The 26,223-nt window shown below is 38.4% G+C and overlaps 1 protein-coding gene across 1 annotated transcript in view; it reads right to left on the reverse strand.

The window, feature by feature from the left end:
• Positions 1–26,223, reverse strand: part of ubr4 (ubiquitin protein ligase E3 component n-recognin 4) — a 223,878-nt gene that overhangs the window by 94,428 nt on the left and 103,227 nt on the right. The window contains exons 50-58 of the mRNA XM_059952034.1: positions 21,743–21,806; positions 21,380–21,514; positions 19,634–19,808; positions 13,028–13,168; positions 12,449–12,570; positions 7,054–7,165; positions 6,326–6,456; positions 2,620–2,797; positions 1,859–1,963 (exon numbers count right to left, since the gene is read on the reverse strand). Of these exons, the coding sequence (XP_059808017.1) occupies positions 1,859–1,963; positions 2,620–2,797; positions 6,326–6,456; positions 7,054–7,165; positions 12,449–12,570; positions 13,028–13,168; positions 19,634–19,808; positions 21,380–21,514; positions 21,743–21,806 (1,163 nt within the window). The remainder of the gene's footprint in view (positions 1–1,858; positions 1,964–2,619; positions 2,798–6,325; positions 6,457–7,053; positions 7,166–12,448; positions 12,571–13,027; positions 13,169–19,633; positions 19,809–21,379; positions 21,515–21,742; positions 21,807–26,223) is intronic.

The raw sequence follows: 26,223 nt of genomic DNA on the forward strand, positions 1-26,223 counted from the left end.
CTATTATATCCAATTGCTTTTTTTATCCTTCTATTATAGACCAAGCTTATTCAGCTTGGAAGACTAAAGGATTACTACGATTTTCCGATTTATTTTTGGATAATTGTTTTATGTCTTTTGAACAATTATCTAATAAATATAATTTGCCTAGAGTTCATTTTTTTAGATATTTACAGACTAGGAATTTCTTAAATACTGTACTTCCTACTTTTCCAAATTTTGTGTCTTCAGGTATTTTGGAGAATTTGTTTGAACTAAATCCTTGTCAGAAAGGGCTAATATCAAAACTTTACAATATAATTATGAAGATACGTTCAGAGCCCTTCTATAAGATTAAAAATGCTTGGGAAAGAGAACTTAACCTTACTATCCCTATTGAGAATTGGGATAAAATTCTTCAATTAGTTAATACATCATCTATATGTGCTAAACATTCATTAATACAGTTTAAGGTTGTGCATAGGGCTCATATGTCCAAGGATAAATTGGCTCATTTTTATTCCTATATAAATCCTATTTGTGACAGATGTCATTCTGAGATAGCGTCTTTAACTCGTATGTTCTGGTCATGTCCGCTTTTGAAAAAATATTGAGAAGACATTTTTGATATTATTTCTACTGTATTCAACATTGATTTACAACCTCATCCTATTACTGCAATTTTTGGTTTACCAATGATGGACTCATTCCATTTATCCTCTTCCGTTTGTCGAATGATTGCATTTCTTACTTTAATGGCTAAAAGATCTATTTTGTTGAATTGGAAAGAAATTAATCCTCCTACCATATTTCATTGGTTTTCTCAAACTATGTTATGTCTAAATTTAGAAAAAATTAGAAGTGTTGTATTTGATACTTCTATTAAATTTGAAAGGATATGGAGACCATTTATTCAATATTTTCATATGATGTAATATGACCCTGTTCCAATCCTATTTGTTTTTCCAGTTTCGATTTTATATATGTTGAGAGAATCGTTGACGACACTGATGATTTTGTATTTTTGTGAGACATTATAAACAGCCCTTTTTTTTCATTTTTTCTTTTTCTCTTTTTTCTTCCCCCCCCTTATTAGTTATTAGATTATTAGATTAGTTTTTTTGCATAATTTTTTTTCCTTTTACTTTTTTAATATATATATTATGATATACCTAGGTTTGCCTTGTTTATTTGTAAATTGTATCATCCATGATTTGGGAATACTTATTTATACTGTAACCATTGCTTATGTATTCTTTCATGTTCAGTTGAAAAGTGTATGTTTGTAATCCCATTATCTATGTATCAATTTTATTTTGTTGATAATAATAATAATAAAAAGATTGAAAAAGAAACAGATGCATCAGGCTAATTAAACATGATTTTTGTTTTGTTTTTTTAAGTACCACAATTTACCAAGATGCAACTTGTTCAATTGGGACAAATAAAATCATTCTCCTAACCTGCAGTTTTAAAACCCTACAGCACTCATCATGGGACATGTGGAGATTATATTCCAGCTGTAGGATGGCAAAAAGAAGCACAGAAAATGAAGATTCACACTCAAGCTCGGCCCCTCTTATTAGGAGTGAAATTTATCTAATCAAATATTCCCAAGTACGGAAAACGACAACTAAGAATTTTCAAATATACTTTACACTACAAAATCATTAATGCACTTTAATAATATTTCTGAAATATGCTCAGGTACATTTGATCTGCTTCGTTTTATTAAATTCTAATGACAATTTATAACCACTGCAGAATGTAAACCCTACCCCTGATCATCATCATAGCCCAGGAAAGAAAATCCAGGTCAGAGCTTATGCAGACACTTTGTTCTTCTATAAACATGCATTAGATTTGACCAATTTGTTACCTGAAGCTGTGGTATCAGAAAGCGTCCCTGCATCCAAGGAGGAGGAGCTGGGTGCCTGCCCAGATAGCCCCAGGCTCTGTAGGCCAAGTGCACTGCTGCTGCTGCCTAGAAAGGACAAATCTCAACCTCAGTAATCTTATTCTTACAGCAGGGCCGTTGGAAGAAAGTTACACTCAATAGAACAAGGGCTAGAAATTCTAATTCAGGAAACTTATACTTGATCAGCATAATAGCGAAAAGAAAATGCTGAGTCTTTTAGATTTAACAAGTCTATAGTATACTGCCAAGTCTACAGTTTTCAGTGTGTTGGTTTTGGAAATCAATGATATTCAATTACAAAGCCAACTTCAACAGCAACCATTAAAAGCAAAATAGCTATATTCATTGGTGAGGTGTATGATTTTCTAGAATTTAATTCATTGGATCTACAAAGTCATTATCAGCCTGGCCAATGTGAACAGTAAATGGGGTGAACCAAAGTAACGATACAAATCTCCATCCAGATTGGCTAATTCTGAACCATTAGTATAACTGTTCCTTCTCATACTTATTGCTTGCTTTAACTTCACAGATGCTAAAAGAGCAGCCAAACTGTTTTCATCATTTTGTTTTTTGTTTTGAATTTATCACAACTGTAACTTTTTAAGAACGGAATTATTTTTATTTCCCTGAAATTGAGATTAGGAAGCATTCTTTTTCCTATTCAATCCTTTGCAAATTAGTCAAACTCCATTATGTTCCTACTGCAAATGGGTCAATACCTTGTTGATCTTGCTGCAGGCTAAGTGCGATCGCCAGTTCCACCATGGTCTCATCGTCAGCGTCTGGAGGGATATCCAGCATTGGTGGGAAGCCCTCTTCTCCCGCCAGCAGAGCTTCCAGAGGAGAAGGGTTCCCATTAGTCACGTTTTCAGCCGACTCTAAAACCATTGATTCCGACTGTGATAAAGGAAACAAGGAACAATCATGGTCATAAAGATCGGAAGAAGCAAATTTTATCAGAGGAGTATCAGGTGAAAAACACTCTAATGTTGTGACATGGTTTCCAGATGTCCACTATCACTGCCTTAGCACTGAATTTAACTCATGAGAAATGCTTTAGAATATATAAGACCCCAGTTACACTACCAAATCCAGGCTGCACAGCACTAACAAAATACTACTATATGAAGCGATGAGACTACTTGCTTAAAGTAAAAAGAGCTCTGAACAATTCCCCAAATCTTCCTACAATTCAAAACAATCTGCACTTACATAGTCTCTTTAAAATATCAGAATTTTATGCAACTGACTCATCTGCAAGCTCTGGAGCTTTTTCTCTGAACCTATATGCCCCTTTCTCTTCCTCTAACACAGCTAAAACTCTGAATGAAAACTGAGTCACTTCTACTTGATAACCTCATGTGGCTCAGTGTCAAATTTTATCTGATAATGTTCCTGGTATTTCTTTTTATTTTGAGAGTGCACTGAAATCTAGAACATTAAGCCTAAAGAACCAGTGGATCGGATTACAGGTATGGAATTTCACTGTGTTGTGCCACAATCCAGTTCCACATTCACATCAATTATACTTTTATATAAAAGCTGCATACTTGATGTAATTTAAAAGAAAAAACATTGGGGGACGTCACGTGATGACGTAGGATCGAGACGTTGGAACCCAGCCCTCCCGTAAAAAAGTCAATAAATTAATGTTTAAGTGAAGAAAAACTAATTAATACTTTTTTAAGGTTACTTATAAACTACTCCGGATTGTTTTAAGCTATGCCTCTTAAACAGAGGACGAAGAAAACTGCTACCGCGAAGACCGCTCAAGTTGGAACAGAATCAAGGCCTACTTCTACTGAAGAACCGCGGACTCAGGTACAACACACCACCGGTGAAACAGAAAAGGAGACCGCGGCAGCATCGGCCATTTCGAAAGGAAAAGATCAACGAGAACTGCGCAAGCGTAAAGGAACGAGCATGCGCAAAAGAGAGCAACCAGAACTACAAATCCCAGCAACGACTGAAACCGACAGTGAAAGTGAGTCTGAGAGAGAGCCCGACTCTCTGGAAAAATCAGACGAAGATGGAGAAGATGAAAGTTCCTCTGAAAGTACAAAAAAGACTCTGAGGCAAATAATGCATAAATTAAATGCATTAAAAGTAATTAAAAGTAACCAAAAAGTAATTAAAGACAAAATAACAAATATGGAGGCTATGTTTGATAAAATGACAAAGAAACAGGAAAAAATGGAAAAGAAAATTACAGATTTGGACGTCAAAATGGAAGAATTGGATGGAAGAATGAAGAAGATGGAAGATGATAACGATGCCTGGACATCAGAAAGAAAACAACTTGTGGGAAAAATTGATAAGCTTGAAAATTTTAGTAGACGCAACAATATTAAAATTGTTGGACTTAAAGAAGGTATCGAAGGAGAAGACCCAATAAATTTTTTTCAAAAATGGATTCCTGAAAAATTGGAAATGGGAGAAGAAACTTTATTTGAGATTTAAAGGGTGCACAGAGCCTTAAGACCAAGATCTCAAGATGATCAAAATCCGCGATCAATTTTGATAAGATGTTTAAGATACCAGGATAAAGAAAAGATTTTGAGGGCAGCTGCCCAGGGTGCTAAAAGAAGAAAAGGTCCGTTGATGATAGCAGAGAAACCAGTTTTTTTTTTATCCTGATATAAGTTATAACCTTTTGAAGAGAAAGAAAGAATTTAATCCAGCTAAAAATGTTTTATGGGAAAAAGGTTATAAGTTTTTAATGCGTCACCCAGCAACACTGATAATTTTTTTGGATGAAGGAAAAAGATTTTTTTCTGATTATCAAGATGCGGAGGTGTTTGCACAAAAACTGCCATCTCTTCGTTAATTAAACGTAGAGATTTCTAAATGTAATGGTTAAAGACGAAGACAGAGAAAGCAAATGGAACTGATGGACAGTTAAGGACGATATAAGGGAGAAAAGTAGAATTTTAGAAATATTAATTGAGAATAGTATGTTTTTTTTATATATACTTTTTATGTTGCGGGGGGGCTGGGGAGCTTTGAATCGGTTACTACGGGATTCACGTGTGTAATCATGGCGATTGCCATGACCCGTACAATAGAGGGGGGTAATGTTGTGTTTTTTTTCTTTCACAACATTAGTAGGGGGGTATTTTGTTTTTTTCTCTATTTTCTATTTTTTTTCTATTCTTTTGCCTGGATGATTGGTGGGGACACACATAGCAACATGGAGACTTTTAAAAAGATTTCCCAGGATACAACGAAAGTTGAAAGATTAGGTATTATTATAGATTGGAGTAACATAAATAAAAATAATGACTAATTTATTGAATTTTTTAAGTTTTAATGTTAATGGGCTTAATAGACCAATAAAAAGAAAAAGAATTTTAACATATATTAAAAAAATGAAAATAGATATAGCTTTCTTACAAGAAACTCATTTAACGGATATAGAACATCAGAAATTAAAAAGAAACTGGGTTGGAAATGTTATTTGCAGCTTCGTTTAACTCAAAGGCAAGAGGAGTTGCAATTTTGGTTAATAAAAATTTACCAATTAAAATACAAAATGTATTAATTGATTCGGCAGGAAGATATTTAATTATACATTGTCAAATTTTTTCAGAACTATGGACTCTTATGAATATTTATGCACCAAATGAAAATGATGTAAAATTTATATGAGGTTTTTTTGAATTTGGCTAATGCACATGATAAAATATTAATAGGTGGAGATTTTAATTTTTGTTTAGATCCAATTTTAGATAGATCAACAAAGGCTATTACAAAATCAAAAGTAGCAAAATTAACTCTATCATTGATGAAAGATTTAAATTTGATTGATATACGGAGAAGAATTAATCCAAAAGAAAGAGATTACTCATTTTATTCAAATAGACATAAAACATATTCAAGGATAGATTTTTTCCTATTATCAACAAATATTCAAGATAGAGTGAAAAATGTGGAATATAAAGCAAGAATATTGTCAGATCATTCTCCTTTGCTAATGACAATGATAATGACAGATAAAGAGGAATCAATTTATAGATGGAGATTTAATTCAATGTTACTAAAACGTCAAGATTTTTGTGATTTTATGAAAAAGAAAAAACATTCAAAGATTAGCTTTATTTGTCACAAGTACATCAAAACATACAGTGAAATGTATAGTTTGCATCAAATCACATCAGCAAGCAGTGTGCTGGGGGCAGTGCACAAGTGTCACCACACTTCCAGCGGCAACATGGCGCTCCCATGACTTACTAACACTGACCATACGCCTTTGAGGTGTGGGAGGAAGACAGAGCAGCCAGAAGAAACCCATGCGGTCGCGGGGAGAACATACCAGTAATAAGAGAGATTAGATCATGGAAAAGTCTCTATTCTGAAAAGTATTATTAATTTTAACTCAGCTTTCAGTCAGTAAAGAAACATTATTTATCTTTTTGAGATGCCTACCACCATTTCAAAGTCTCCATGATCCACTTCACTTTGTTCCTGACTTTCTTGACGTATATTTTCACTGCCTGGCATTCCTGATGTTTGCATTTTATCGTCAGCATCATCATCATCATCGTCATCTTTATCACCTACACACAAATGAAGATCGTTGCAGACACTGAAATATTTCTTACTATCTACTGGTGTACTGCAGACATTAACTACGAAGTGTCACTTTATTTAGTATAAACTTCAGTACAAAGTCAGGTCTTACAGCAATATTGCAGAGATAGGAGAATTGAAAAGGCCAATGTTATGGTATTAACACAGAAGCTCATTGGAAATAGAGTACAACAGAGTATCTAGTGTTCTGCTAAAAACATACACATTGACAAGTGCTGGGAGCTTGGTATATGCTATCCTGAACTTATTTCTGCAATGCATGCTGGAATTTTATTCAGCATTTGCAGAAACAGATTCAAAGTATAATGTAGCAACAAGGAATGCAGAAAATATACAATTTTTTTTTTGGAGAGGTGAAAAGGCACTCCTGAATGTCACAAATGGATAATTTTTTGGTCATTTAAGTGATAATTATACCTGCTTTTTAACCATTTCAGGTTTTCAACCAATTCAGGTGAATGTTTGAAGAGGTTTTGTGAAACACAATATTTCTGTTAACTAGACAATACAAGGCACATCATTAGACTGCATTTGCACGTGGTCATTCAGATCTCGTTTCTTACCCATTGGGGTGTTGCTGCGGGGTGGGGATGGTAGTGTGACATGCCTGCGTTTGCTCCGTGGTCTCAATACACGTATCAGTGCCTGCTTGCAAGCAAAACTCACAGAGTGATCCTGAAAGAGAACAATTTAGATTGAATGGATACAGAACATTGATTGTGTTATGATCCCAGCCCCCTCCTTTGTGAGAATCGCAAGAGCACCTGTTGAAGGGGGGGGGGGGGGTCAGTAGACCCAGTAGGAGAGAGAGAGAGAGAGAGAGAGAGAAATGTACCAAATTGCACGTCCCACCCGGGATACAGAATAAGACAACAGCGACTATTGTCTCATGGAGACCACGTGAAAAGCCCTCGGGCAAGGTGGGCTGGTTGAGAGAGAGATTGCATCATCCCAACCTGATTGACACCTGCGACTCCGTGAGGAAGTATAAAGGAGAGTCTCAGGGGGACAGCCCCCTCAGACACACCAAGAAGACACGAGCGAGTGATCCCGCAGCAGCTGGAAGACATTCTGAAGGAAGCCACGTGCGTTAGATTCCGGGATTGGAATTTGTGGCTGGAATCACAGAAAACCACTTTTAACTAACATCGGGGAGAGGAAACCAACGCTCCCCCCCCGATTTCACGGAAGCCTCATCAAGACTTGGCAAGTTCTTTCTCTTCTCCCCAATCTCTCTCTCTCTGGTCGCCCCACGTGAAACCCAGCAATTATCAAAGGGCTGAGGCCTGCAGCCTTCTGAGTGACTTTTATATTTCCAATGGACAATCTATTAACCCCTAGACAACCGTAGAGCTCACTTCTTAATGATGATTATTACTATACCCGCGCTTTAGATTGAGTGTTGACGATGTGCACTATCTGAATGTATGTATTAACCTTACTTTTGTGTCCCTTTATAAATAAAAATGTTTGAAAATAGTGACATCAGACTTCAACGGACCTCTCTATCTTTGCTGGTAAGTTATCCAGTTACGGGATACGTAACAACTTGGGGTTTCTCGTCTCGGGATTTGACACCAAATTGGGAGGCCAGTGAATCGGGCTTGTAATCCAAAACTTGAATCTGGTTACGCGGGTAGCCAGACGGGAAACCAGCAAAGGTGGACGTGGGTGAATTTATGGAAAACCTGACGGTGGGGGCGCTAGAGGCGGCCACCAAATCAGACTTGTTAAATTTAGCGAAGGGGTTGAACCTCACAGAAGTGAGGTCGTCCATGAAAAAGCAGGAGGTACGAAGGGCCATAACCCAGTATTACATTGGGAAGAAGGTGTTTGAAGCTGAGGTATTGGGAGATATCTCTGAAAAGGTACCATCAAGTGGGACGGTTCAGTTAGAAGTGGAGAAATTAAAGTTGGAACCTGAAATTAAGTTAAAAGAGCTGGAAGCGGCAGAGAGAGAGAGAAAGGCAAAGACAGCATGAAATTCACCTAAAGAAGGTAGAAGCAGAAGAGAAAGAGAAGGAATGGGCCGAGAAAGAGAAGGAAAGGGCTGAGAAAGAGAAGGAACGGGCCGAGAAAGAGAAACAGAGGCAACATGACCGGGAAATTGAGAAGATGAAGAACGAGCAAAGAGATCAAGGGTTAGACCAAGCAGAACTGTTTAATGTTAGTAGGGAGTTGAGATTGGTGCCCCCGTTCGAGGAGACAGATGTCGATAGTTATTTCTTGCTTTCTGAAAAGGTGGCAGTAAATCAGAAGTGGCCAAAAGAGCAGTGGGTGGCGTTGTTACAAAGTGTGTTAAAGGGGAAGGCCCAACGAGCATATGCGGCTTTGTCCCTGGAGGAGGGAGGAGCGGAGAATTATGATGAGGTAAAGAAGGCCATTCTCCGGACTTACGAATTGGTACCTGAGGCCTATAGACAAAAGTTTAGAAATTTAAGGAAAGGGTGGAATCAAACGTATACTGAGCTAGCCCATGAAAAGGGGGTGCTCTTGGACCGTTGGTGCACCGCGGAAAGGGTGAATGAGGATTATGGGCGTCTCAGGGAGTTACTTTTGATCAAGGAATTTAAAAGTTGTGTTCCGGAGGAGATCCGGATGTATTTGAATGAGAAGCCGGATAAGTCCATGTCAGAATTTGCTAGGTTTGCGGACGAATATGTCCTAACCCACAAGACAAAGACTTCCTCGAATAAAGGTCCCCAGAGAGACCGTGGGAACGATCGAGAAAGTCCGACGAGTGAGGCAGAGGTTGCACCGGGAGCTAGCGGTAAGGTTGAGGGGGAAAGGCAAGACGGCCAGAGGGTTCCGGGTTTAACCTGTTTTAATTGTGGAAAGGAGGGGCACATTGCATCTCGATGCTCTGCTCCGAGAAAGGAGATAGGAAGAGGGAGAGCCGCAGTCCCTATCAGGTGTGCCGTGGTAATCAGCAAATCGACCAGAGAGCCGAGGGTAGACAGAGTACGAGAAGGCTCTGGGAGTTGTCTGTCACACGGAACCGTGTCTGTGACGGAGGGAGACACACCAGTTCCCGTACGAATCTGGAGGGATACGGGTGCTGAACTATCCCTGGTTAGCCATAAGGTACTAGAATTTGGTCGGGAAACGGGCATGGTAAAGGTGGAAGGAATAAATAAACGGATAGAAATAATGCCCTTATATAAGGTCATTCTGGATTGTGAGCTGGTGTATGGATCAGTTGAAATAGGGGTGCCCTCAGAATTCCCGAGAGCTGACGTGGACATCCTGCTGGGGAACGACTTAGCAGGGGGTGAGGTTTGGTCAGCCATGCTGCCGACCTGGCGACCGGCGAGTGTGGTGGCCCCGCCCCTAGCGCACAAGGACCATCTCGCCGGCGCGGTCACTCGCAGCCTGTCGAGAGAGAGAGCTGTGAGCGAGAGCAGTTTAAATCTGGCCAGTTTTGATTTGGCCGAGACGTCTTTGATGACCCTGTGCCATGAGGGTTTAGAGGGTGGTAAGACGAAGAGTAGTAAAGTGAAAGGGGGTAAGGGAGAGGAGATAGATCTGCCCTTAGCGAAGAGAAAGGTCCTAAAGGTAGGAAATAAAGATGAGAAACAGATAAAGCTGTTAAAAGGTCCCGAATTGGACATGGATGATCTGTCTGGTTTGGCAGAATTGTTTGAAGAACTTGAGAGTTCTAAAGGTGTTCCCAATAATGAGGTGAGGGCAGTCCTAGATGGAAAGGGTATCCTTGCCTCGAAGGAGTCTGCTGAAAGGGCCAAGGAAGTTGTTTCAGCTCGCAGGGTTGCACCTTCCCCGGGTGGGAGCTGCCCAGAGAGTAACTGGGAGAATCGGGGGAAGTTCGAATTTGAAAAAGGTACGGGTGTTGAAAGCCTGGAAGAGGCAAATGTCCCGTTTGAGTGTGTCCGAGATAGGGATGCACATGGTGCTGAACCTGGTAACGGAGCTCAGAAGAAGTCTGAGGTATCTGATTCAGGGGAACGGGGTATCTGTCCTTGTGGGTCAGATAGACTTGGTTCAGTGGAAAAAGGGTTAACCTTGGTAACCGGGGGAAGTGTGAGTTCCCCGGTGTTTGTACTCGAAGGTGGGTTCAAAGTTAACGCAGAATTTAAGAATGGGGGGATGAGGATTGTTGTTGAAGGAAACAGGAAGTCTGTAGTTTCCAAATCGAAGGAAGAAATCTTGAACCTGGCAGATCGCTCACAGAGTGAGCAGGGGGATAGCGGGGCCCCCCACTCCATTGTTATGCCAGGATGGGGTGTGAAGAGGCTGCCTTCGACATGCTACTCGAGCGAAGAGTTAGAATCAAACACCAATAGCCTGAAGGGGACTGATAAAAGGGCCAGCCACCTGGGTGAAATCAAAGAATTGGGTGGAGATGGTCTAAGTCTGGGGCATGGTGTTGCTAAAATAACCCCGATGAACGGGGCGAGCGGGAGTTCACCACGCAAAACTACTCAAGTTCCCCACGGGGGGGCTCGCCGAAAAAGAGGCGACGGTTGATGGGGATGCCATTGTTAGACAGCCAAGCAGGTTGAACGGGTTTGCGCCAAAGCCTGTGAATAATAAAGACAGCCCTTTGGAGACCTGCCGGTTAAGTTAAACGACAAACGATTAGTATTCGCGTAAACTTTTGTAAATGCACCTAAGCTAAGGTCACACCTCCTTAGTTTTGTTGCTTAAGAAAAAAAATAAATAGGTGGTTATTGAATTGAAGTCTGATGTACGGTTCGCAGTGTTAAGATATTAAAGAAAGGGACACTGTAATTGTTAACTATTTAGATACTGACTTGAATGTATAACGGTAGTATTTTGTGAAAAGAAAAACTTGTGTATTGTGTTAGATTCAAAACTCCTGTAAGACTGTGTACCACTCCGTTTTAACCGCTGGTAAAAACGTTTTAAGAGGGGAGGTGTTATGATCCCAGCCCCCTCCTTTGTGAGAATCGCAAGAGCACCTGTCGAAGGGGGGGGGGGGGGTCAGTAGACCCAGTAGGAGAGAGAGAGAGAGAGAGAGAGAGAGAGAGAAAAATGTGCCAAATTGCACGTCCCACCCGGGATAAAGAATAAGACGACAGCGACTATTGTCTCATGGAGACCACGTGAAAAGCCCTCGGGCAAGGTGGGCTGGTTGAGAGAGAGATTGCATCATCCCAACCTGATTGACACCTGCGACTCCGTGAGGAAGTATAAAGGAGAGTCTCAGGGGGACAGCCCCCTCAGACGCACCAAGAAGACACGAGCGAGTGATCCCGCAGCAGCGGGAAGCCATTCTAAAGGAAGCCACGTGCGTTATATTCCGGGATTGGAATTTGTGGCTGGAATCACAGAAAACTGCTTTTAACTAACATCGGGGAGAGGAAACCAACGCTTCCCCCCAACACCCCGATTTCACAGAAGCCTCATCAAGACTCGGCAAGTTCTTTCTCTTCTCCCCAATCTCTCTCTCTCTTGGTCGCCCCACGTGAAACCCAGCAATTTTCAAAGGGCTGAGGCCTGCAGCCTTCTGAGTGACTTTTATATTTCCAACGGACAATCTATTAACCCCTAGACAACCGTAGAGCTCACTTCTTAATGATGATTATTACTATACCCGCGCTTTAGATTGAGTGTTGACGATGTGCACTATCTGAATGTATGTATTAACCTTACTTTTGTGTCCCTTTATAAATAAAAACGTTTGAAAATAGTGACATCAGACTTCAACGGACCTCTCTGTCTTTGCTGGTAAGTTATCCAGTTATGGGATATGTAACAGATTGCATTCACCAAAAGACTGACTGAGCTCCATTTCTCTGATAACTAGCAAAAACTGTAACGAGCATGTACCATTTCAGAGTTGTCTAATAAAAGCACACAGCTGAAACTTAAATTTAATCTGAATAAAGTGCTTACTTCTCAGAAAACATTGCTACCAACTTCACTAATTATGATTAAATAAACAACCATTACCTTCCATTAAATAAAGGTACTTACAGGACACAGCAGCATCTGCATGTAAACTTTTGCAGCAGCATTTATGTAGTCCAGTTCACAAGTGCAATAACCATGAATAATGTCAATCAAAGCATTCACTGTTGCCTCAATGTGAGTCAGACCTAAAAAGGGAAATGAAAACTGTGAAATATGCTTCAACAATCATTTTTACCATTGAGCAAACCTCTCAATATTTGAAAAGCAAGCCAAATAAGTGCAGCAGTACCATACATGCAGATATACTTAAGTAACATTAAAAGCTGACACCATTTCAATCCATCCCTAATATATAGGTCTTCCTAGTTAATAAGTATGGAAAACAAGTTCCATACACTCTCAATAATGAACTTAAAATAACATCAAAGATGCCACGTGCACATTACAATTTATGGGCAAATACATAACGTTGTAACCTATCATTGCAAAATAATGCTTTGTTCACTAAGGCTCCAGAAGTAACTGGGATCTCTGAGAACACTGGCTCTAGTCGTAATTTTTCATCTATTATATTTTATCAAGCATGAATATACTTTGCCTTTTTATTTAAGATATTTAGCTAAAACATAGAAGTACAATTACCAGGTAGGCAAGCAGGAGCCAGGAATGCATTCTTAGGCTTGGATGCATGGAGTCTCCAGAAATGAGAAACTAACTGCATGATAAAACTGCAGCCTTCAGCTTCAGCGCTCCTGTGGACATGATCTCGTTCATCTGTTCCCTCTAGAGAAAGATTAAGAATAATAATTTTTTTGGTTGAATATGACATGTTTAAAAATAAGCTGTTTCACTTTGTCTACCTCACTTCATTTTTTTAAAATCACTAAACAAAGGTGTTGTTGGTAAGAAAAGCAGTTATTGTTCTTCTCTTACAATCCTTGAGAAGGAGGCAATGAAACATTGTCAGATCTCAGTAGTGCTGTTAGGTTGGCAGATTTGATTCTAGGTATTTGCAGCAGTTTGAAACAACTAACTAGCTTGCTGCGCCATTTCAGAGGAATGTTAAGTAACAACAATGTCACCACAACCTGGCTCTTAACACCCAGAAGACCAAGGAGATTATTGTGGACTTCAGGCATGCTAGGAGCCACACTCACGTCCCCATCTACATCAACGGAGCTATAGTGGCGTGTGTATCAAGCTTCAAAAATTCCTTGGAGTCCACATTTCCGACGATTTCACCTGGTCCCTGAACTCCTCCATCCTGATCAAAAAGGTGCAACTGCACCTTTATTTCCTGCAGAGCATCAAGAAAGCTCACCTCTGTCCCAGGATACTGACGGACTTTTACCGCTGTACCATTGAGAGCATACTCACCAACTGCATCTCAGTGTGCTATGGCAACTGACCCATATCGGACCGCAAAGCACTCCAGTGTGTGGTGAAAACTGTCCAGCGGATTATCGGCACCCAATTGCCCACCATTGAGAACATTACCATAAACACTGCCTGCATTATCAAGGATGCATCTCACCCTAACCATAAACTTTTTACTCTCCTCCCATCCGGTAGGTGCTACAGGAGCCTCCACTCCTGCATCAGCAGGCACAGGAAGAGCTTCTTCCCTGAGGCTGTGACCCTGCTGAACCTCACATCACAGCGCTAAGCAGTATTGCACCCATATTGTACTGTTTCAGAACTTTTATATTTGTGTGCTGTAGCACTTACTTTTTATTCGCAGTTATTTTGTAAATAATACTATTATTTTGCACTTCTGGTTAGATGCTAATTGCATTTCATTGGCTTTGTATTTGTACTTGGCACAATGATGAAAAAGTTGAACCTAATCTAATTAGTTGGAGATGCACATTAAATGGCCAAAATTAGTATGGCAGATGCCCTATTCTGAAAGCAGACCTGAAAATGATTTTTTAACATTATAACTTAATAGCTTCAGAGTCATAGTGCATAGAAACTGGCTCTTCAGCACTCCATTCCCATGTGAACTCTCAAGATTGCATCAATATTGATGCATTTACCAGCATTTGTCCTGTAGCCATTCAAGCTTTAGCTATTCAAGTACTCATCTAAATACTTTTTAAATGGTGTAAGAGTATCTATCTTTGTCACTAACAGTGAACATTCCAGATTCCAATCATAATCTGGGTGAGAAACTTCCTCTTCAGATCCACTCTAAATGTTTTAAACTTTAGTTTTAATACCTTTGCTATGTGAAAATGTTTCCTGCTATCTTTGCCACTCAAAACCTTGTGTACTCCCAACAGTTCTATCATTCAACCTTCTATACACCAGGGAAAATAAATTCAGCCTATTCAGCATCTCCTGGGCACCATCCTGGCAAATCTCCTCTGCATCCCCTCCAGTGCAATGAAGTCCTTCCTATCGTGTTGAACCAAAACCCAACAGAATACTCCAGCTATGTCCCAGCCAATATTCTGTAAAATTATATCTTCGCCTCTTTGCTCTAGTATTCCACTCCTGGATAAGAAAGGCAAGTATCCCATATGCCTTCTTCACCACTTAATGTACTTGTGCTGCCACCTTCAATGATTCTTAGACACACGCCAAGGATGCACTGCTCTTCAATATTCCCAAAGGCCCTACCACTCATTGCATAAAACCTACTCTAATTAGTCTTTAGAAAGAGCAACACTTTACACTTAACAGGATCCAATTCTCTCTGCTATTGCACTGTCTAAAAACCAATTGTTACTTAGATCAATAATACTTTGCAGTCTAACAAATCTTCCTCACTATCAACAATCCCACCATTTTTGGTGACATCAGCAAACTGTAATCATTAATAGACATAATATCTTTAGGGCCCCAACATTGCCCTAACCTTATCAATGTACTTCATTACCACATCAAACAACCTCAATCAAATTAGTCAGTAAGGATCTTTGTAGTCACCAGTCATATTATTATTTATTTTGGTTTTTCTAAAGAAAACTGGTCAAATTCACAAATTGACTGTAGGGAAAAGCTGTCCCTGGATTACTAACCTGTATTACTGGATTATTAACCCAATGATAATAGAAATAGAAGTAGAAAAACCTTGTGTTTGCTCCACCGTTCAAAACATCTTACCTGATTCTTTACCTCTGCAAAGCTTCCATGTACTGAACCCTTACCTTTTAATTTCCCCAACATTTAAACATCTATCTAGTCCTGCCATAAATATATTTATCATCTGAATATTCAAAACTTACTTGGGTAGGGGATACAAAAGATTAATTATCCTCTTAGTGAATAATGTTTTTTTTCTCATCTTGTCCTAAATAGCTAATCACTTATTTTAAAACTAATCTCTAGTTCTAGAAACTTTAAGCAGGGAAATTATCTGTCCAGAGCACCTATCATTCTCCAAAGACCAATTCCCGACTAACTCTCTTCAAGTTCCAAGAATCAACCTGCTGAATCTTTGTTGCACTTTCCATGTAAAGTACATCCTTCCTTAGGTCCAAAAAAGGATGCACACAATATTTTCCGTAGAGTCTCACCCAAGGCATATGCACTGATGGCTTTACTCTAATCCAGCTGCAATGAAAGCCTTTGATTTCCTAATTGCTTGTACCACTTGCACAATAATTTTCAGTGGTTCATGTACAAGGACACCCAAATCCCTCTGGACACAAATATTTTTCAATTTCTCATCACTTAAAATATATTCTCCTTTTCTGTTTTACTTTGGAAGAGGAAAGTTCCCATTATTCCACATTATGTTTGGCTTGTTATGCCCTCACCCATTCACATAACCTGTGAATACGCCCTGTAGCCTCTCGCCACCTCACAACACCACTCAGGTTTGAATCATAAGCAAACTTGAATTCTTTACACTTAGACCTTCCTTCTAAACATTATTATAGATTGTGAATAGCTGAGGTAGCACCACTAAACCATGGAACACAACATTAGCCAAACTTCCAATCTCTATATAACTGATGTATTCCTGTCCTGCTTTCTTTCAGCTAACAAATTTTCAACGTTTGATGTTTTACTCTTCCCGATCCCATGAGCTTTAGCTATTGTTAATAACTTGAGTAAACTTAATAAATACATTTTGAAATCCAAATATACCACGTGTATTGGGTCTCCATTATTTATTCCGCCAGATACAACCTCAAATTTTTAACAGCTTTGTCAAACTCTATTTGTCTTGGGTAAATTCATGTAGTATGCACCCACTGTTAATATATTTACTGGTACCTTTTACAATTGTCTTCATAATATTTTCCTAATTAAGGACAGCAGTGGTAATGATCTGTAGTTGCCTGCTTACTCTCTCTTTCCTTTCTTACACACTGAAGTTAGATTTGTTACCTTCCAACTTACGTGAACCATTCTAGAAACTAAGCAATTCACTATTTTTTTATTTTCCACTTTCAAAACCCTGAGATAAAGGCATTTAACTGCATTACAATTTAATTATATTTGTATTGGTGTCTTATTTGAATACAGTCACATCAAATCTCATCATTTATCTTGGTCTGAATTATCATTAACACTACAGACAATTGGATTAACTGCCCAGCTTGCCAATAATTTTCTATTTGGTCTTGTCCATTCATTGATGGCAGTTCAAATATAGCACATGGACTTCTCTTTGGCAGATAACATTTAACTAGTTGTTGACATATTAGTGGCTTGTCAGATTTATTTTCTTATTTATGCAGAAAGAAGTCTTTGACAAATAACCACTCTCATTGAAAGCTGTCTTTATACAAAAGTAATTTTAAAAATTTGCTGCCACAATCAGCTCACATTATATATTACTGCCACTGAATATCCAAATCAGCTAACAAATACTGCCTTGCCAATACTGTTTTAAGTTGGATGAAGTGAAAGAAATGATGAACATCAACTATTGTCTAATTGGAATTTCCCTGAAGTATGATAATTATTTTTTGCCTATTACAGATAAGGGACATGGAAAGTTAGCTTGCATACAGTACATGCACCATAATTTTCCCTTTAAATCAATTAAATCTATGCATATTACAAGAGGAAGTTATAATACAAGACAGGACCAAATGAGTGGTGGTCTTCACCTTAGGAAGGAGTTGGAGAACATTCATACGTATGATGCTCCCAGCAGACTCCTAAACTTCACTTTATGCATCAAATATATCTGCCTTGGGCAGCACACTGCAAAGATTTATGACACCAAAGTTTAAATGGTTACTGTGCCTTGAAACAGTATTCAACCCCAACAACTAACTTCACATTTTAACGTCTCATTTTCTAAACTCAAAATATATTGAAGTAGGATTTTTCAATGTGTTTTGTAATCTACAAAACATTGAATATCATGTTAAATCAAATGACAAATTCCAAGATCTCTCAATAATTTATGAAAAAATCAAAATTGTGAGGCTGAAAAAGTATGCATCCCTTTTGTAATTACAATGCTAACTTTCCAACCTTACCAACTCTCTCAAATTGCTGATGTAGAAAACTGGAGAATCACGTGGTTTCAATGAATTCATAAGAATAAATATCTCCTCTCCCTCTGTAATGTAGATTTTCAAAAGACTAAACCAAAATGAAGACAAAAGAGCATTCAAGACAAGCCAGGGAAATGATCATAGTGAAGCACAAATCTGGGAAAGGGTACAAGGTACTAAACGTACCCTGGAGCTTACTGCAGTTCATCATGAAAAAGTGGAAAAAATATGAAGCCACAGCCACACTGCCTAGGTCAGGTCACCCTTCTAAACTTAGTCACCAGAGAAAAATGGCACTTGTAAGAGAAGCTACTGTGATACAAACAGTAACTCTGCAGAAGTCAGTGGCTGGAACTGGAGATGAAGTTCATGGCTCCACAATATTTAAGACTTTGCACAGAAAGGGTATTTATCAAAGATTGGCAAGGAAGAAGCCCTGGCTAAAAAAAAAGCCATATCCTTGACTGTAAAGACTTTGCAAAGTGTCACTTAAAAGATACTATGAAGATGTGGAAGAAGGTCAGTTAAGACTAAAGTGGAACTTTTTGGCCTCAACACTAAGCAGCTTGTGGGGCATAAATCTAAAACTGCACAGCAGCCAGGTAACATCATCCCTGCTGTAAAGTACAGTGGAGGCACTTTCATGCTATGGAGATGCCTGGACTGGAAATCTGGTCAGGATTGATGGAAAGATGAATGCTGCTAAATACAGAGAGATCCTAGATAAAAACTTGCCAACCTCTATCAGAAACCTTAAACTACTGAGGAAGTTAGCCTTTCAGCAGGACAACAACCCAAAACACACTGCCATAGCAACCATGGAGTGGCCTCAAAGAAAATAAGTTTATGCCCTTGAGCGGCTCAGTCAGAGTTCTGACGTCAACCTGACTGAACATTTTTGGCACGATTGATGTACACCACCACTCCTGAACTAATCTAGCACAGCTTAAGCAATTTTGCAAGGATAAAAGGGAAAATGCTGCTCCACCACATTGTGCAAAGCACTTATCCAAAAAGGCTATTGGCTGTAATAGCTGCGAGAGGTGGCTCAACTAAGCACTGAGCAAAGAGGGATGAATACTTTTGAAATGCTGACATTCCAGTTTTTGAATTTCTATTATTTCATGTTTTTCAATTTTCCCTGTCTTTTTGGACTCTACTGTGAAAAAGTAGCATGTGATTCACAAATTCTTAGTTAAGTTGATCAAAATATCTGATTGTACTACTCATTTATGTGAACAAAGTATTAGGGGCTGAATACTTTTATAAAGCACTGTATATTAATACCAGATTGACAAATTTGGTTTTGTATCCCTTTCTATTAATTTCATCATCTTGATTAAATTATTTTGTACCCTTATTTGGTTATGAAATGATCAATTCAAGATGAAGAAATTAAAGGGATTGAAAGGGTAAAACTAATGCATCAAAGCATGTAATGGCATGAATGTTTTTCTCTGTGCACCTTTGTCCTTATTTCACACTCCTTTAATCTTTAAATACCATTTCGATGATTCATTGGAATGATATCAGACTATGATCTCAGTTTCAACAATCTCCAGCTTTTCAGAAATATATTAGTTGGATCGGTAACTAACTGACCTCATTCTATAACAGAACTCCTGATTTTCACTCCCCCAACATTATTAGTTTCCAAGTCTGATGTAAGGTGTACTCTCAAACATGAATGACATATATATCTCACTCTCACTCTTCACTGGTGCTAGTTAGTTCCAGAATTTTCTGCATTTGCTCAATTTACCCATATATTCAGGCTCACCTTTATCAGACTGTAATGTTTTCACCTCAGTGAAGTGCACAAGATTATTCGGTCGCATCATGGCAATTGAACGAGCTGTGATTATTAGTCGTTGGAACACTTCTGGATCAAGATCACGACCATCCTTATTCCAAGTATTAAGAATGTGCACAGCATTATTCAGCAAAGCCTGATCCTGATCAGAAAGAAAAATTCAAACATTTCGCAAAAGTTCTGTAAATGTATTATCAGAATCAACTTTATTATTACTGACATGTCATAAAATTTGACTTTTAGTAGCAGTAGAGTACAATACATAAAAATTATGATGTTACAAGAAGAATATATAAAAAATAAATAGTGGAAAAAGAAAGCAGAAATAGAGAGGTGGTGTTCAGGAACCATTCAGAAATCTGCAGAGGGGAAAAAGCTGTTCCTAAAACAGAGTACGCATCTTCAGCCTCTTGTGCCTCCTCCCTGATGGTAGTAATGAGAAGAGGGCATGTCCTGGATGATGATGTAAAAAATTACATCAGATGAAAAGCAGCTCTACTTTCACATAACCCTTTTCTGCTAGTAGATGAAGCATCTCCAAAACACAGTATTCGTTGCTACAACAAGTCAACATAAAAACAAACCCTCTGAGTTAAAGGATGAAGTAGATGAGCAAGAGCAGATGTGACTACCAGAGCTTAGCTGACATCGTCACTAGTTTAGAAACAGACTATCTTCAAGGAGACAACTATGCCTGGTAGTTCTTAACACCACCACATATTTCCATAATTGCAAACAACGTTTCATCACATCCAACTGAACTATAGTCCTCAATAGTAGATTGGAAGTTGAAATTGTTACGAATGTGCCGCAACTCTGAGGGGCCGAAGGGTACAAAGTCGCCCCCTCCTTTTTGAGAATCGCAAGATCGCTATTAATTTGGGTCTGGGACCCAGGAAATGAGAGAGAATCCTCAAGGTTTTGGAATGTGTCCTGGCCTCAGCAAGACAAAGCCACTGATAATGGCCATTGTCTCTTGGTGATGGAATTGTGTATTGAGTACTATACTATTCATTGAAGCCCTCAGGGGACGACCAGAGTGGGTTGGTTGAGGGATTGCATCATCCCAACCTGATTGACATCTGAGACCCTGTGAGTAAGGATAAAAGAGGGTCTGGGGAACAACCCCTTTAGACGCACCAGGAGAAATGCTAGAAATCCCGTGACAGCGTTTAATAGTGACAGCCGGTGGGGGGCTCGCGTGCGTCCTTTCCCTTTGCCTGGGATTGGGGCCTTACCATGGAAGAACGGCTTAGCGGAGAGGCCACAAGTGACCGGCCACACCAATGGAACTCTCGAAGGATCGAAATCATAAAAAGGAAAAGCTGGCAAGTTTCTAAAAATCTCTCTCTCTCCAACAAAAGGCTGCAGCCTGAATGAACTGAGTGACTTTTATATTTCCATCGGACAATACGTTATCCCCTAGACAACGATACAGCTATTTCTTATTGATTATTATTATACCCGCACTTTTAGATTTAGTATTGATGACGTATATTATCTGTATGTTTGCATTGATATTATTTTTGTGTATTTTTACTAATAAATACTGTTAAAAATAGTACCATCAGACTTCAATGGACCTCTCTATCTTTGCTGGTAAGTGACCCAGTTATGGGGTTTGTAACAAAATAAACAAAAATACAGCAGTGGCAAATATATATAGACTGATTACACAGATGTACGTGAAACATTCAATGAGGCACAAGTCACCTTATGATTGTGGTAACTGCCACGACTGTTGTGCAGACTTGCTAGCAGACTCTTAGTTTGCTGTTGAACACTGGAAGGAGTTGGCATTGATAACAATATTGTGGCCAGTTCTAAAGCTGTCTGCTTATTCTTTTCCTAGAGGAAAAAAAAGTTACTGAAGGCATTCTTCATCTACAAAAGGGCAAATTTCCATGAAATCTATTTTTAGATTATGAAATTTTCCCTGTTCCAGTAGCCAGATGGAACAAGTGGAAAATAAATAAAACAATATATTTTTAGTTGTAAACAGTGCAAACAGTGCTTGTGCAAAGTTATGACATAAATCACTTTCTTCCCCCAATATCACCAAAGGAAATTGTTTACCTTTTCAATTGAGCACCCAACAGCAAAGCAGCTTTCCAGAACCTCCATGGAGCTTACCACCAGCCTGAAGAGGAAAAGAGCATTAATTTCTCACTAACCTCACTGTCATGAGGGGTAGGAGAACTGTTTATTAATGAATATTGCAAAAAAAGTGTTGTGCAAAGCAAAGCAACAAGCAGTACTTTAGGTCTGCTCCATTGCGTGGTACCTGACATCTCCAGTAAAAGGATGAAGAATGCTTGCATTCTTCCATTTCAATGTATCACTATTGCCTGTAAACAGTAATTTCTTCCAGTAACTCATTTAATCAACTTCCTAGACACAATTCTTTAACAATGAATTTCAGAAAGTAACATAAGTATGAGAATTTGGTTGCATGTTTCAGTGCAACTTCAGGAGCAATAAATGATACTTGCCAATTAAATTCACGTTTCAAGAATGATTCTAATTTTTAAAAATCAAAACCACAATTTTATATTTAGAACACCAATATCAAATTTAATTTCAATATTGTGTACAGAAAAGCGAAAAGAGCAAAACCATTTAGGCAAACAAAGATGATAAAGCTTCAATCACTGCTACCAATACAGAATCAGAAATGCAAAACCAACAAATGAAAACTTCAAAAGATACTGGAAATAAATCAGTTCAAAAGAGCCATACACAGCTTTATAAACCTGACATCTACTGTTTCAGAGGCACAAAATGTAGAAAGTATATACCAGTTACTTGTGGGGGGAAAAAAGAACACAAAATGCAGAAGCTGATAAACCGAAAGACAGAAAAGACAGTTAACATTCAGCATAACATACACTAAAAGGAGAGAAATAAACAGTCAATGTTTCAGGCTTAGACCTTCATCAGGACCCAAAATGTTGACTGTTTATTCCTCTCCATAGAAACTGTATGACCTGCTGAGTTCTTCCAGCATTTTGCTTATGTTGCTCTAGATTTCCAGCATCTGCAGAGTCTTTTGCGTTTAATATTCAGCTTGATGACCCGAAACATTAACTCTTGCTTCTCTCTTCACAGATGCAGCACAAACTGCTGAGTACATCCAGTTTAACAGCATAAAGCCATGTCCACTTGAAAGATCAGCTCTTAAACCATATCACTGAATAAAATTTGTTCCAACAATGTCACTGGCAAATAATTTCTGCCAGTATCTAATTAATATCCAGGACACCATTCGTTTAACAGTGATTTCAGTATCACTATACGATTTGGTTGCAAGGTGAAGCTAACTTCAAGAGAAATAAATGAGACTCTGCCAATGAAATTCAAATCCAGAATTTTTCTGATCTTAAATAAAAATTATGAATATATATTTAGAACACGATGGCAAATTTAAATTTGAAGTGTTCAGGAAAGCAAAGCATTAAAACAGCAAATCAATTTAAGCCAAGGTAAATCCATTTGTAAATTTTCCTTCAAATGGCATTTCAACATTCTAGAAATAACTTGCCTCTTTTGATTCATCACTCAAGTCAATCCTAATTCAGGAGTTTTTGGAAGCAACAAGATTGTTCAGGTGACCAGGGTCATTCACATTCAGCCTGACCGATGCTATGGGCATCTACAGCATGAAAACACTCAACTCTTAAAATTTTGAACTATGTTTGAACTTTTCTGCACTTAAGAATAATACTAACAATTCCGCGTATTTAGTCACGATGTCCACATTTAGGACACATTCTCCCTTTTGATACCTTGTTTTGCTATTTCATTCTTAATACGATCAAATTTTATTGCCCATGTTAGTTTAGTTATAATACATGAATCTTTGCAAATCTTGTTACATCATTTCTCATGATTAGTCTTTCCATCTCTTGTAAAATTAGTCTTTTACTTCCAAAGTCTTTAACATAAAACCACCATGTAAATAAAAAGTACAATTACTCAATAGATCTTACTAAAGACCCAAAATACTATCTACTCTAAAATCTAACCATAGCTTAGCAACAGAGAACACCTAGCCAGCCACATGGAGTTATTCACACCCACAGTGACTTTATAAACAATGTGTGACATGAATGGAGATGATTTATTGAACCCAGTACATGATTAAATCAAGTTTACTTTGTGATCAGAGGATCAAGAATCAGTATTGTTATTGTCATTTTAATCAGTCTGATGTCACAGACACAACAACACAAATAGCAAAGAGAACAGCATAAAGAGAAAGAAGGGATACTAACCGGTCTAAGGAGCTTAGGGATTCAGTTTCACAACTTTTGAGGAATAACAGAAAAGAACACCACATGAGAACTTTAAATGAAGTAAACACAACTATTTTAACACTAGAAAAAGGAACAGAAAGAGAAGATGAGCAGCCAGACATGCAGACACAGCAAAGGCTGTGATGGAGTCATGCAATGCATTTGCTATCAGACACTTGGTTTAAGCACAAAAAGACAAATGGGACACAGAGTACAGACAGTTACTGTGCTTTCCTATTCATTAAAGTTTGCAATTTGGAAATCAATTAATTCGGCACAAACACATACAATGTTTAAACCGTGTAAGTTTATGGTGAAACCCCACATTCTGTAAGATGGAGAAATATTTTGATTATTTAAAAACCACAATGGACTTCCATTTTGAAAGAAAAGACTGGTGCATACCAACCAGTTGGTTTCATTTCGGGAAACGCTCATTGCAGCAATCTAGCCTGATCCAGAACAGCTGCAAACTGGCAAAACCCATTGCAATTCAGTACAAAGTAACATTACACAGGGCTCACACACAGGAAATACAGACTACCACTTATTTAAATCCATGGTATGCTTACCACTAACAACTAACTACTCAGCTGGCAAATTATATACACATCCTTAAGAGTGAAAGTAACTTACATTTCTTACTGGTTTTGTCATTTAAACGTCTGACCATTATTTATACTCCAAACATAAAACTGACTACTTCCTTACCAGTAAACTATTCTGGCATACTTTCATTTCTGCACATTCCCCATTCCCTCTTCTTCCTATGATGGTCACGTTTCCAAACTACAACTGAATGCCCTCAGATAAACTATTTGGTAATGGAAAACTTGCTAAGAAACTAACATGCAAACTTTTTTAACCTGTAAAAGTCTACTTTAACCACCTGGAGATGACACTGAGTTTGCATCAAAACTTAGAATTTAAATTGAAATTATTAGAATAAAACTTAGAAGAATTATGAAATTACTCAGTTTTTAAAAAACCTGCCCTTCCCATAAGATTTTACTTGAGTAATATACCATATCATTAGATTTACTCTCTTTCACCTGTACCAAAACTATATTTCAATAGCACCTTAAATATCAAAAAACAGCTGAAGAACTTCAGAGATGTAACCAGTCAAAGGGAATTATTAAGGAGAATGGAAATGGAAGGTTCTGATAATGAGTAGATTTGGTGCAGGATTTCCAAAGCTTTGAATTTTAAGTTTCTAAAGACACACAGGCTTAATTGCAGACAATGGATTAAGGAACAGAACAGGGGAAGTTATTGTGCCTAATTAATGGATGTTATGAAGCTGGGAGAAGTAAAAAAGAGAGAGGTATGCAGTAGATTGCAGAATTAAGGGTAAAAGATGTGCGGGGATTTAAACTTAAGAATAAAAAATGCTATGGAAGGCATTGTTTCCTGTGATTCATGAAATGATAGATGAGAGGGATGGTAAAGAATTCAATAAAGACAGAAGAGCTTTAACATCAGGGGTTGGAAGATGGAAGGACAAAAAATAGACATTCATCAAAATCCAAAACAGTTGTGGTTTTTTAATGTTTAGTGGAACATGTAAGCAAGTTGAAGTTCGGTAAGAACACTAATGGGTCCTATGTAGGAGATAACTGTTTTTATGTGAGAAACAAAGGCATTTCACAGGAGACCAAGAAAGACTAGCAAGGCAGCTGAAGGCTTTCTGAGATGGATGTGAGCAAAAGTGGTAGCAAAAGAGAAGCAGAGTAGAAGTGAAGGACTTAGTGAAGGTAAAAAGAAAGCCTGATTGGATAATAAGTAGGAAGAAGAGTCTGAGTATGGCCAAGAAGAAGAAAACAGAAAACAGTCCAATACAAACATCTGGCACACTAACCCTGAGCATCAGATGCACATCAATGGATAGAGGTTACAGAAATGGACAGCCACAGCTTAGTAGGAAGGTAGAATAAATAGGAAGAGCAGATACAATGATTTAGTTCCCGAGTCCACTGTTTCTTATGAATAATGAAAATATACCAATCCACTCAGTGCCGGCAGTAAGCTCAAGACACCATCTGATATCATGCTAAAATGATAAAGCTTCTGCATGGCAGCCACACATGATTCAGCAAAGAGATATCCTAATACACTCAGACTTTGGTTGCTGAACAAATGTTCCAAGATGAACAAAATTATTCCTTACAGAAAATGTCCTTAGAAATTATTCATGCCAATTTCTCTCCATTTAGAGTTTAAAAAAAATAGGGACAACATCAAGAGATTTTAGAATTTACA

Source organism: Hypanus sabinus, chromosome 27 (assembly GCF_030144855.1).
Source record: "Hypanus sabinus isolate sHypSab1 chromosome 27, sHypSab1.hap1, whole genome shotgun sequence".
NCBI classification, from domain to species: Eukaryota; Metazoa; Chordata; class Chondrichthyes; order Myliobatiformes; family Dasyatidae; genus Hypanus; species Hypanus sabinus.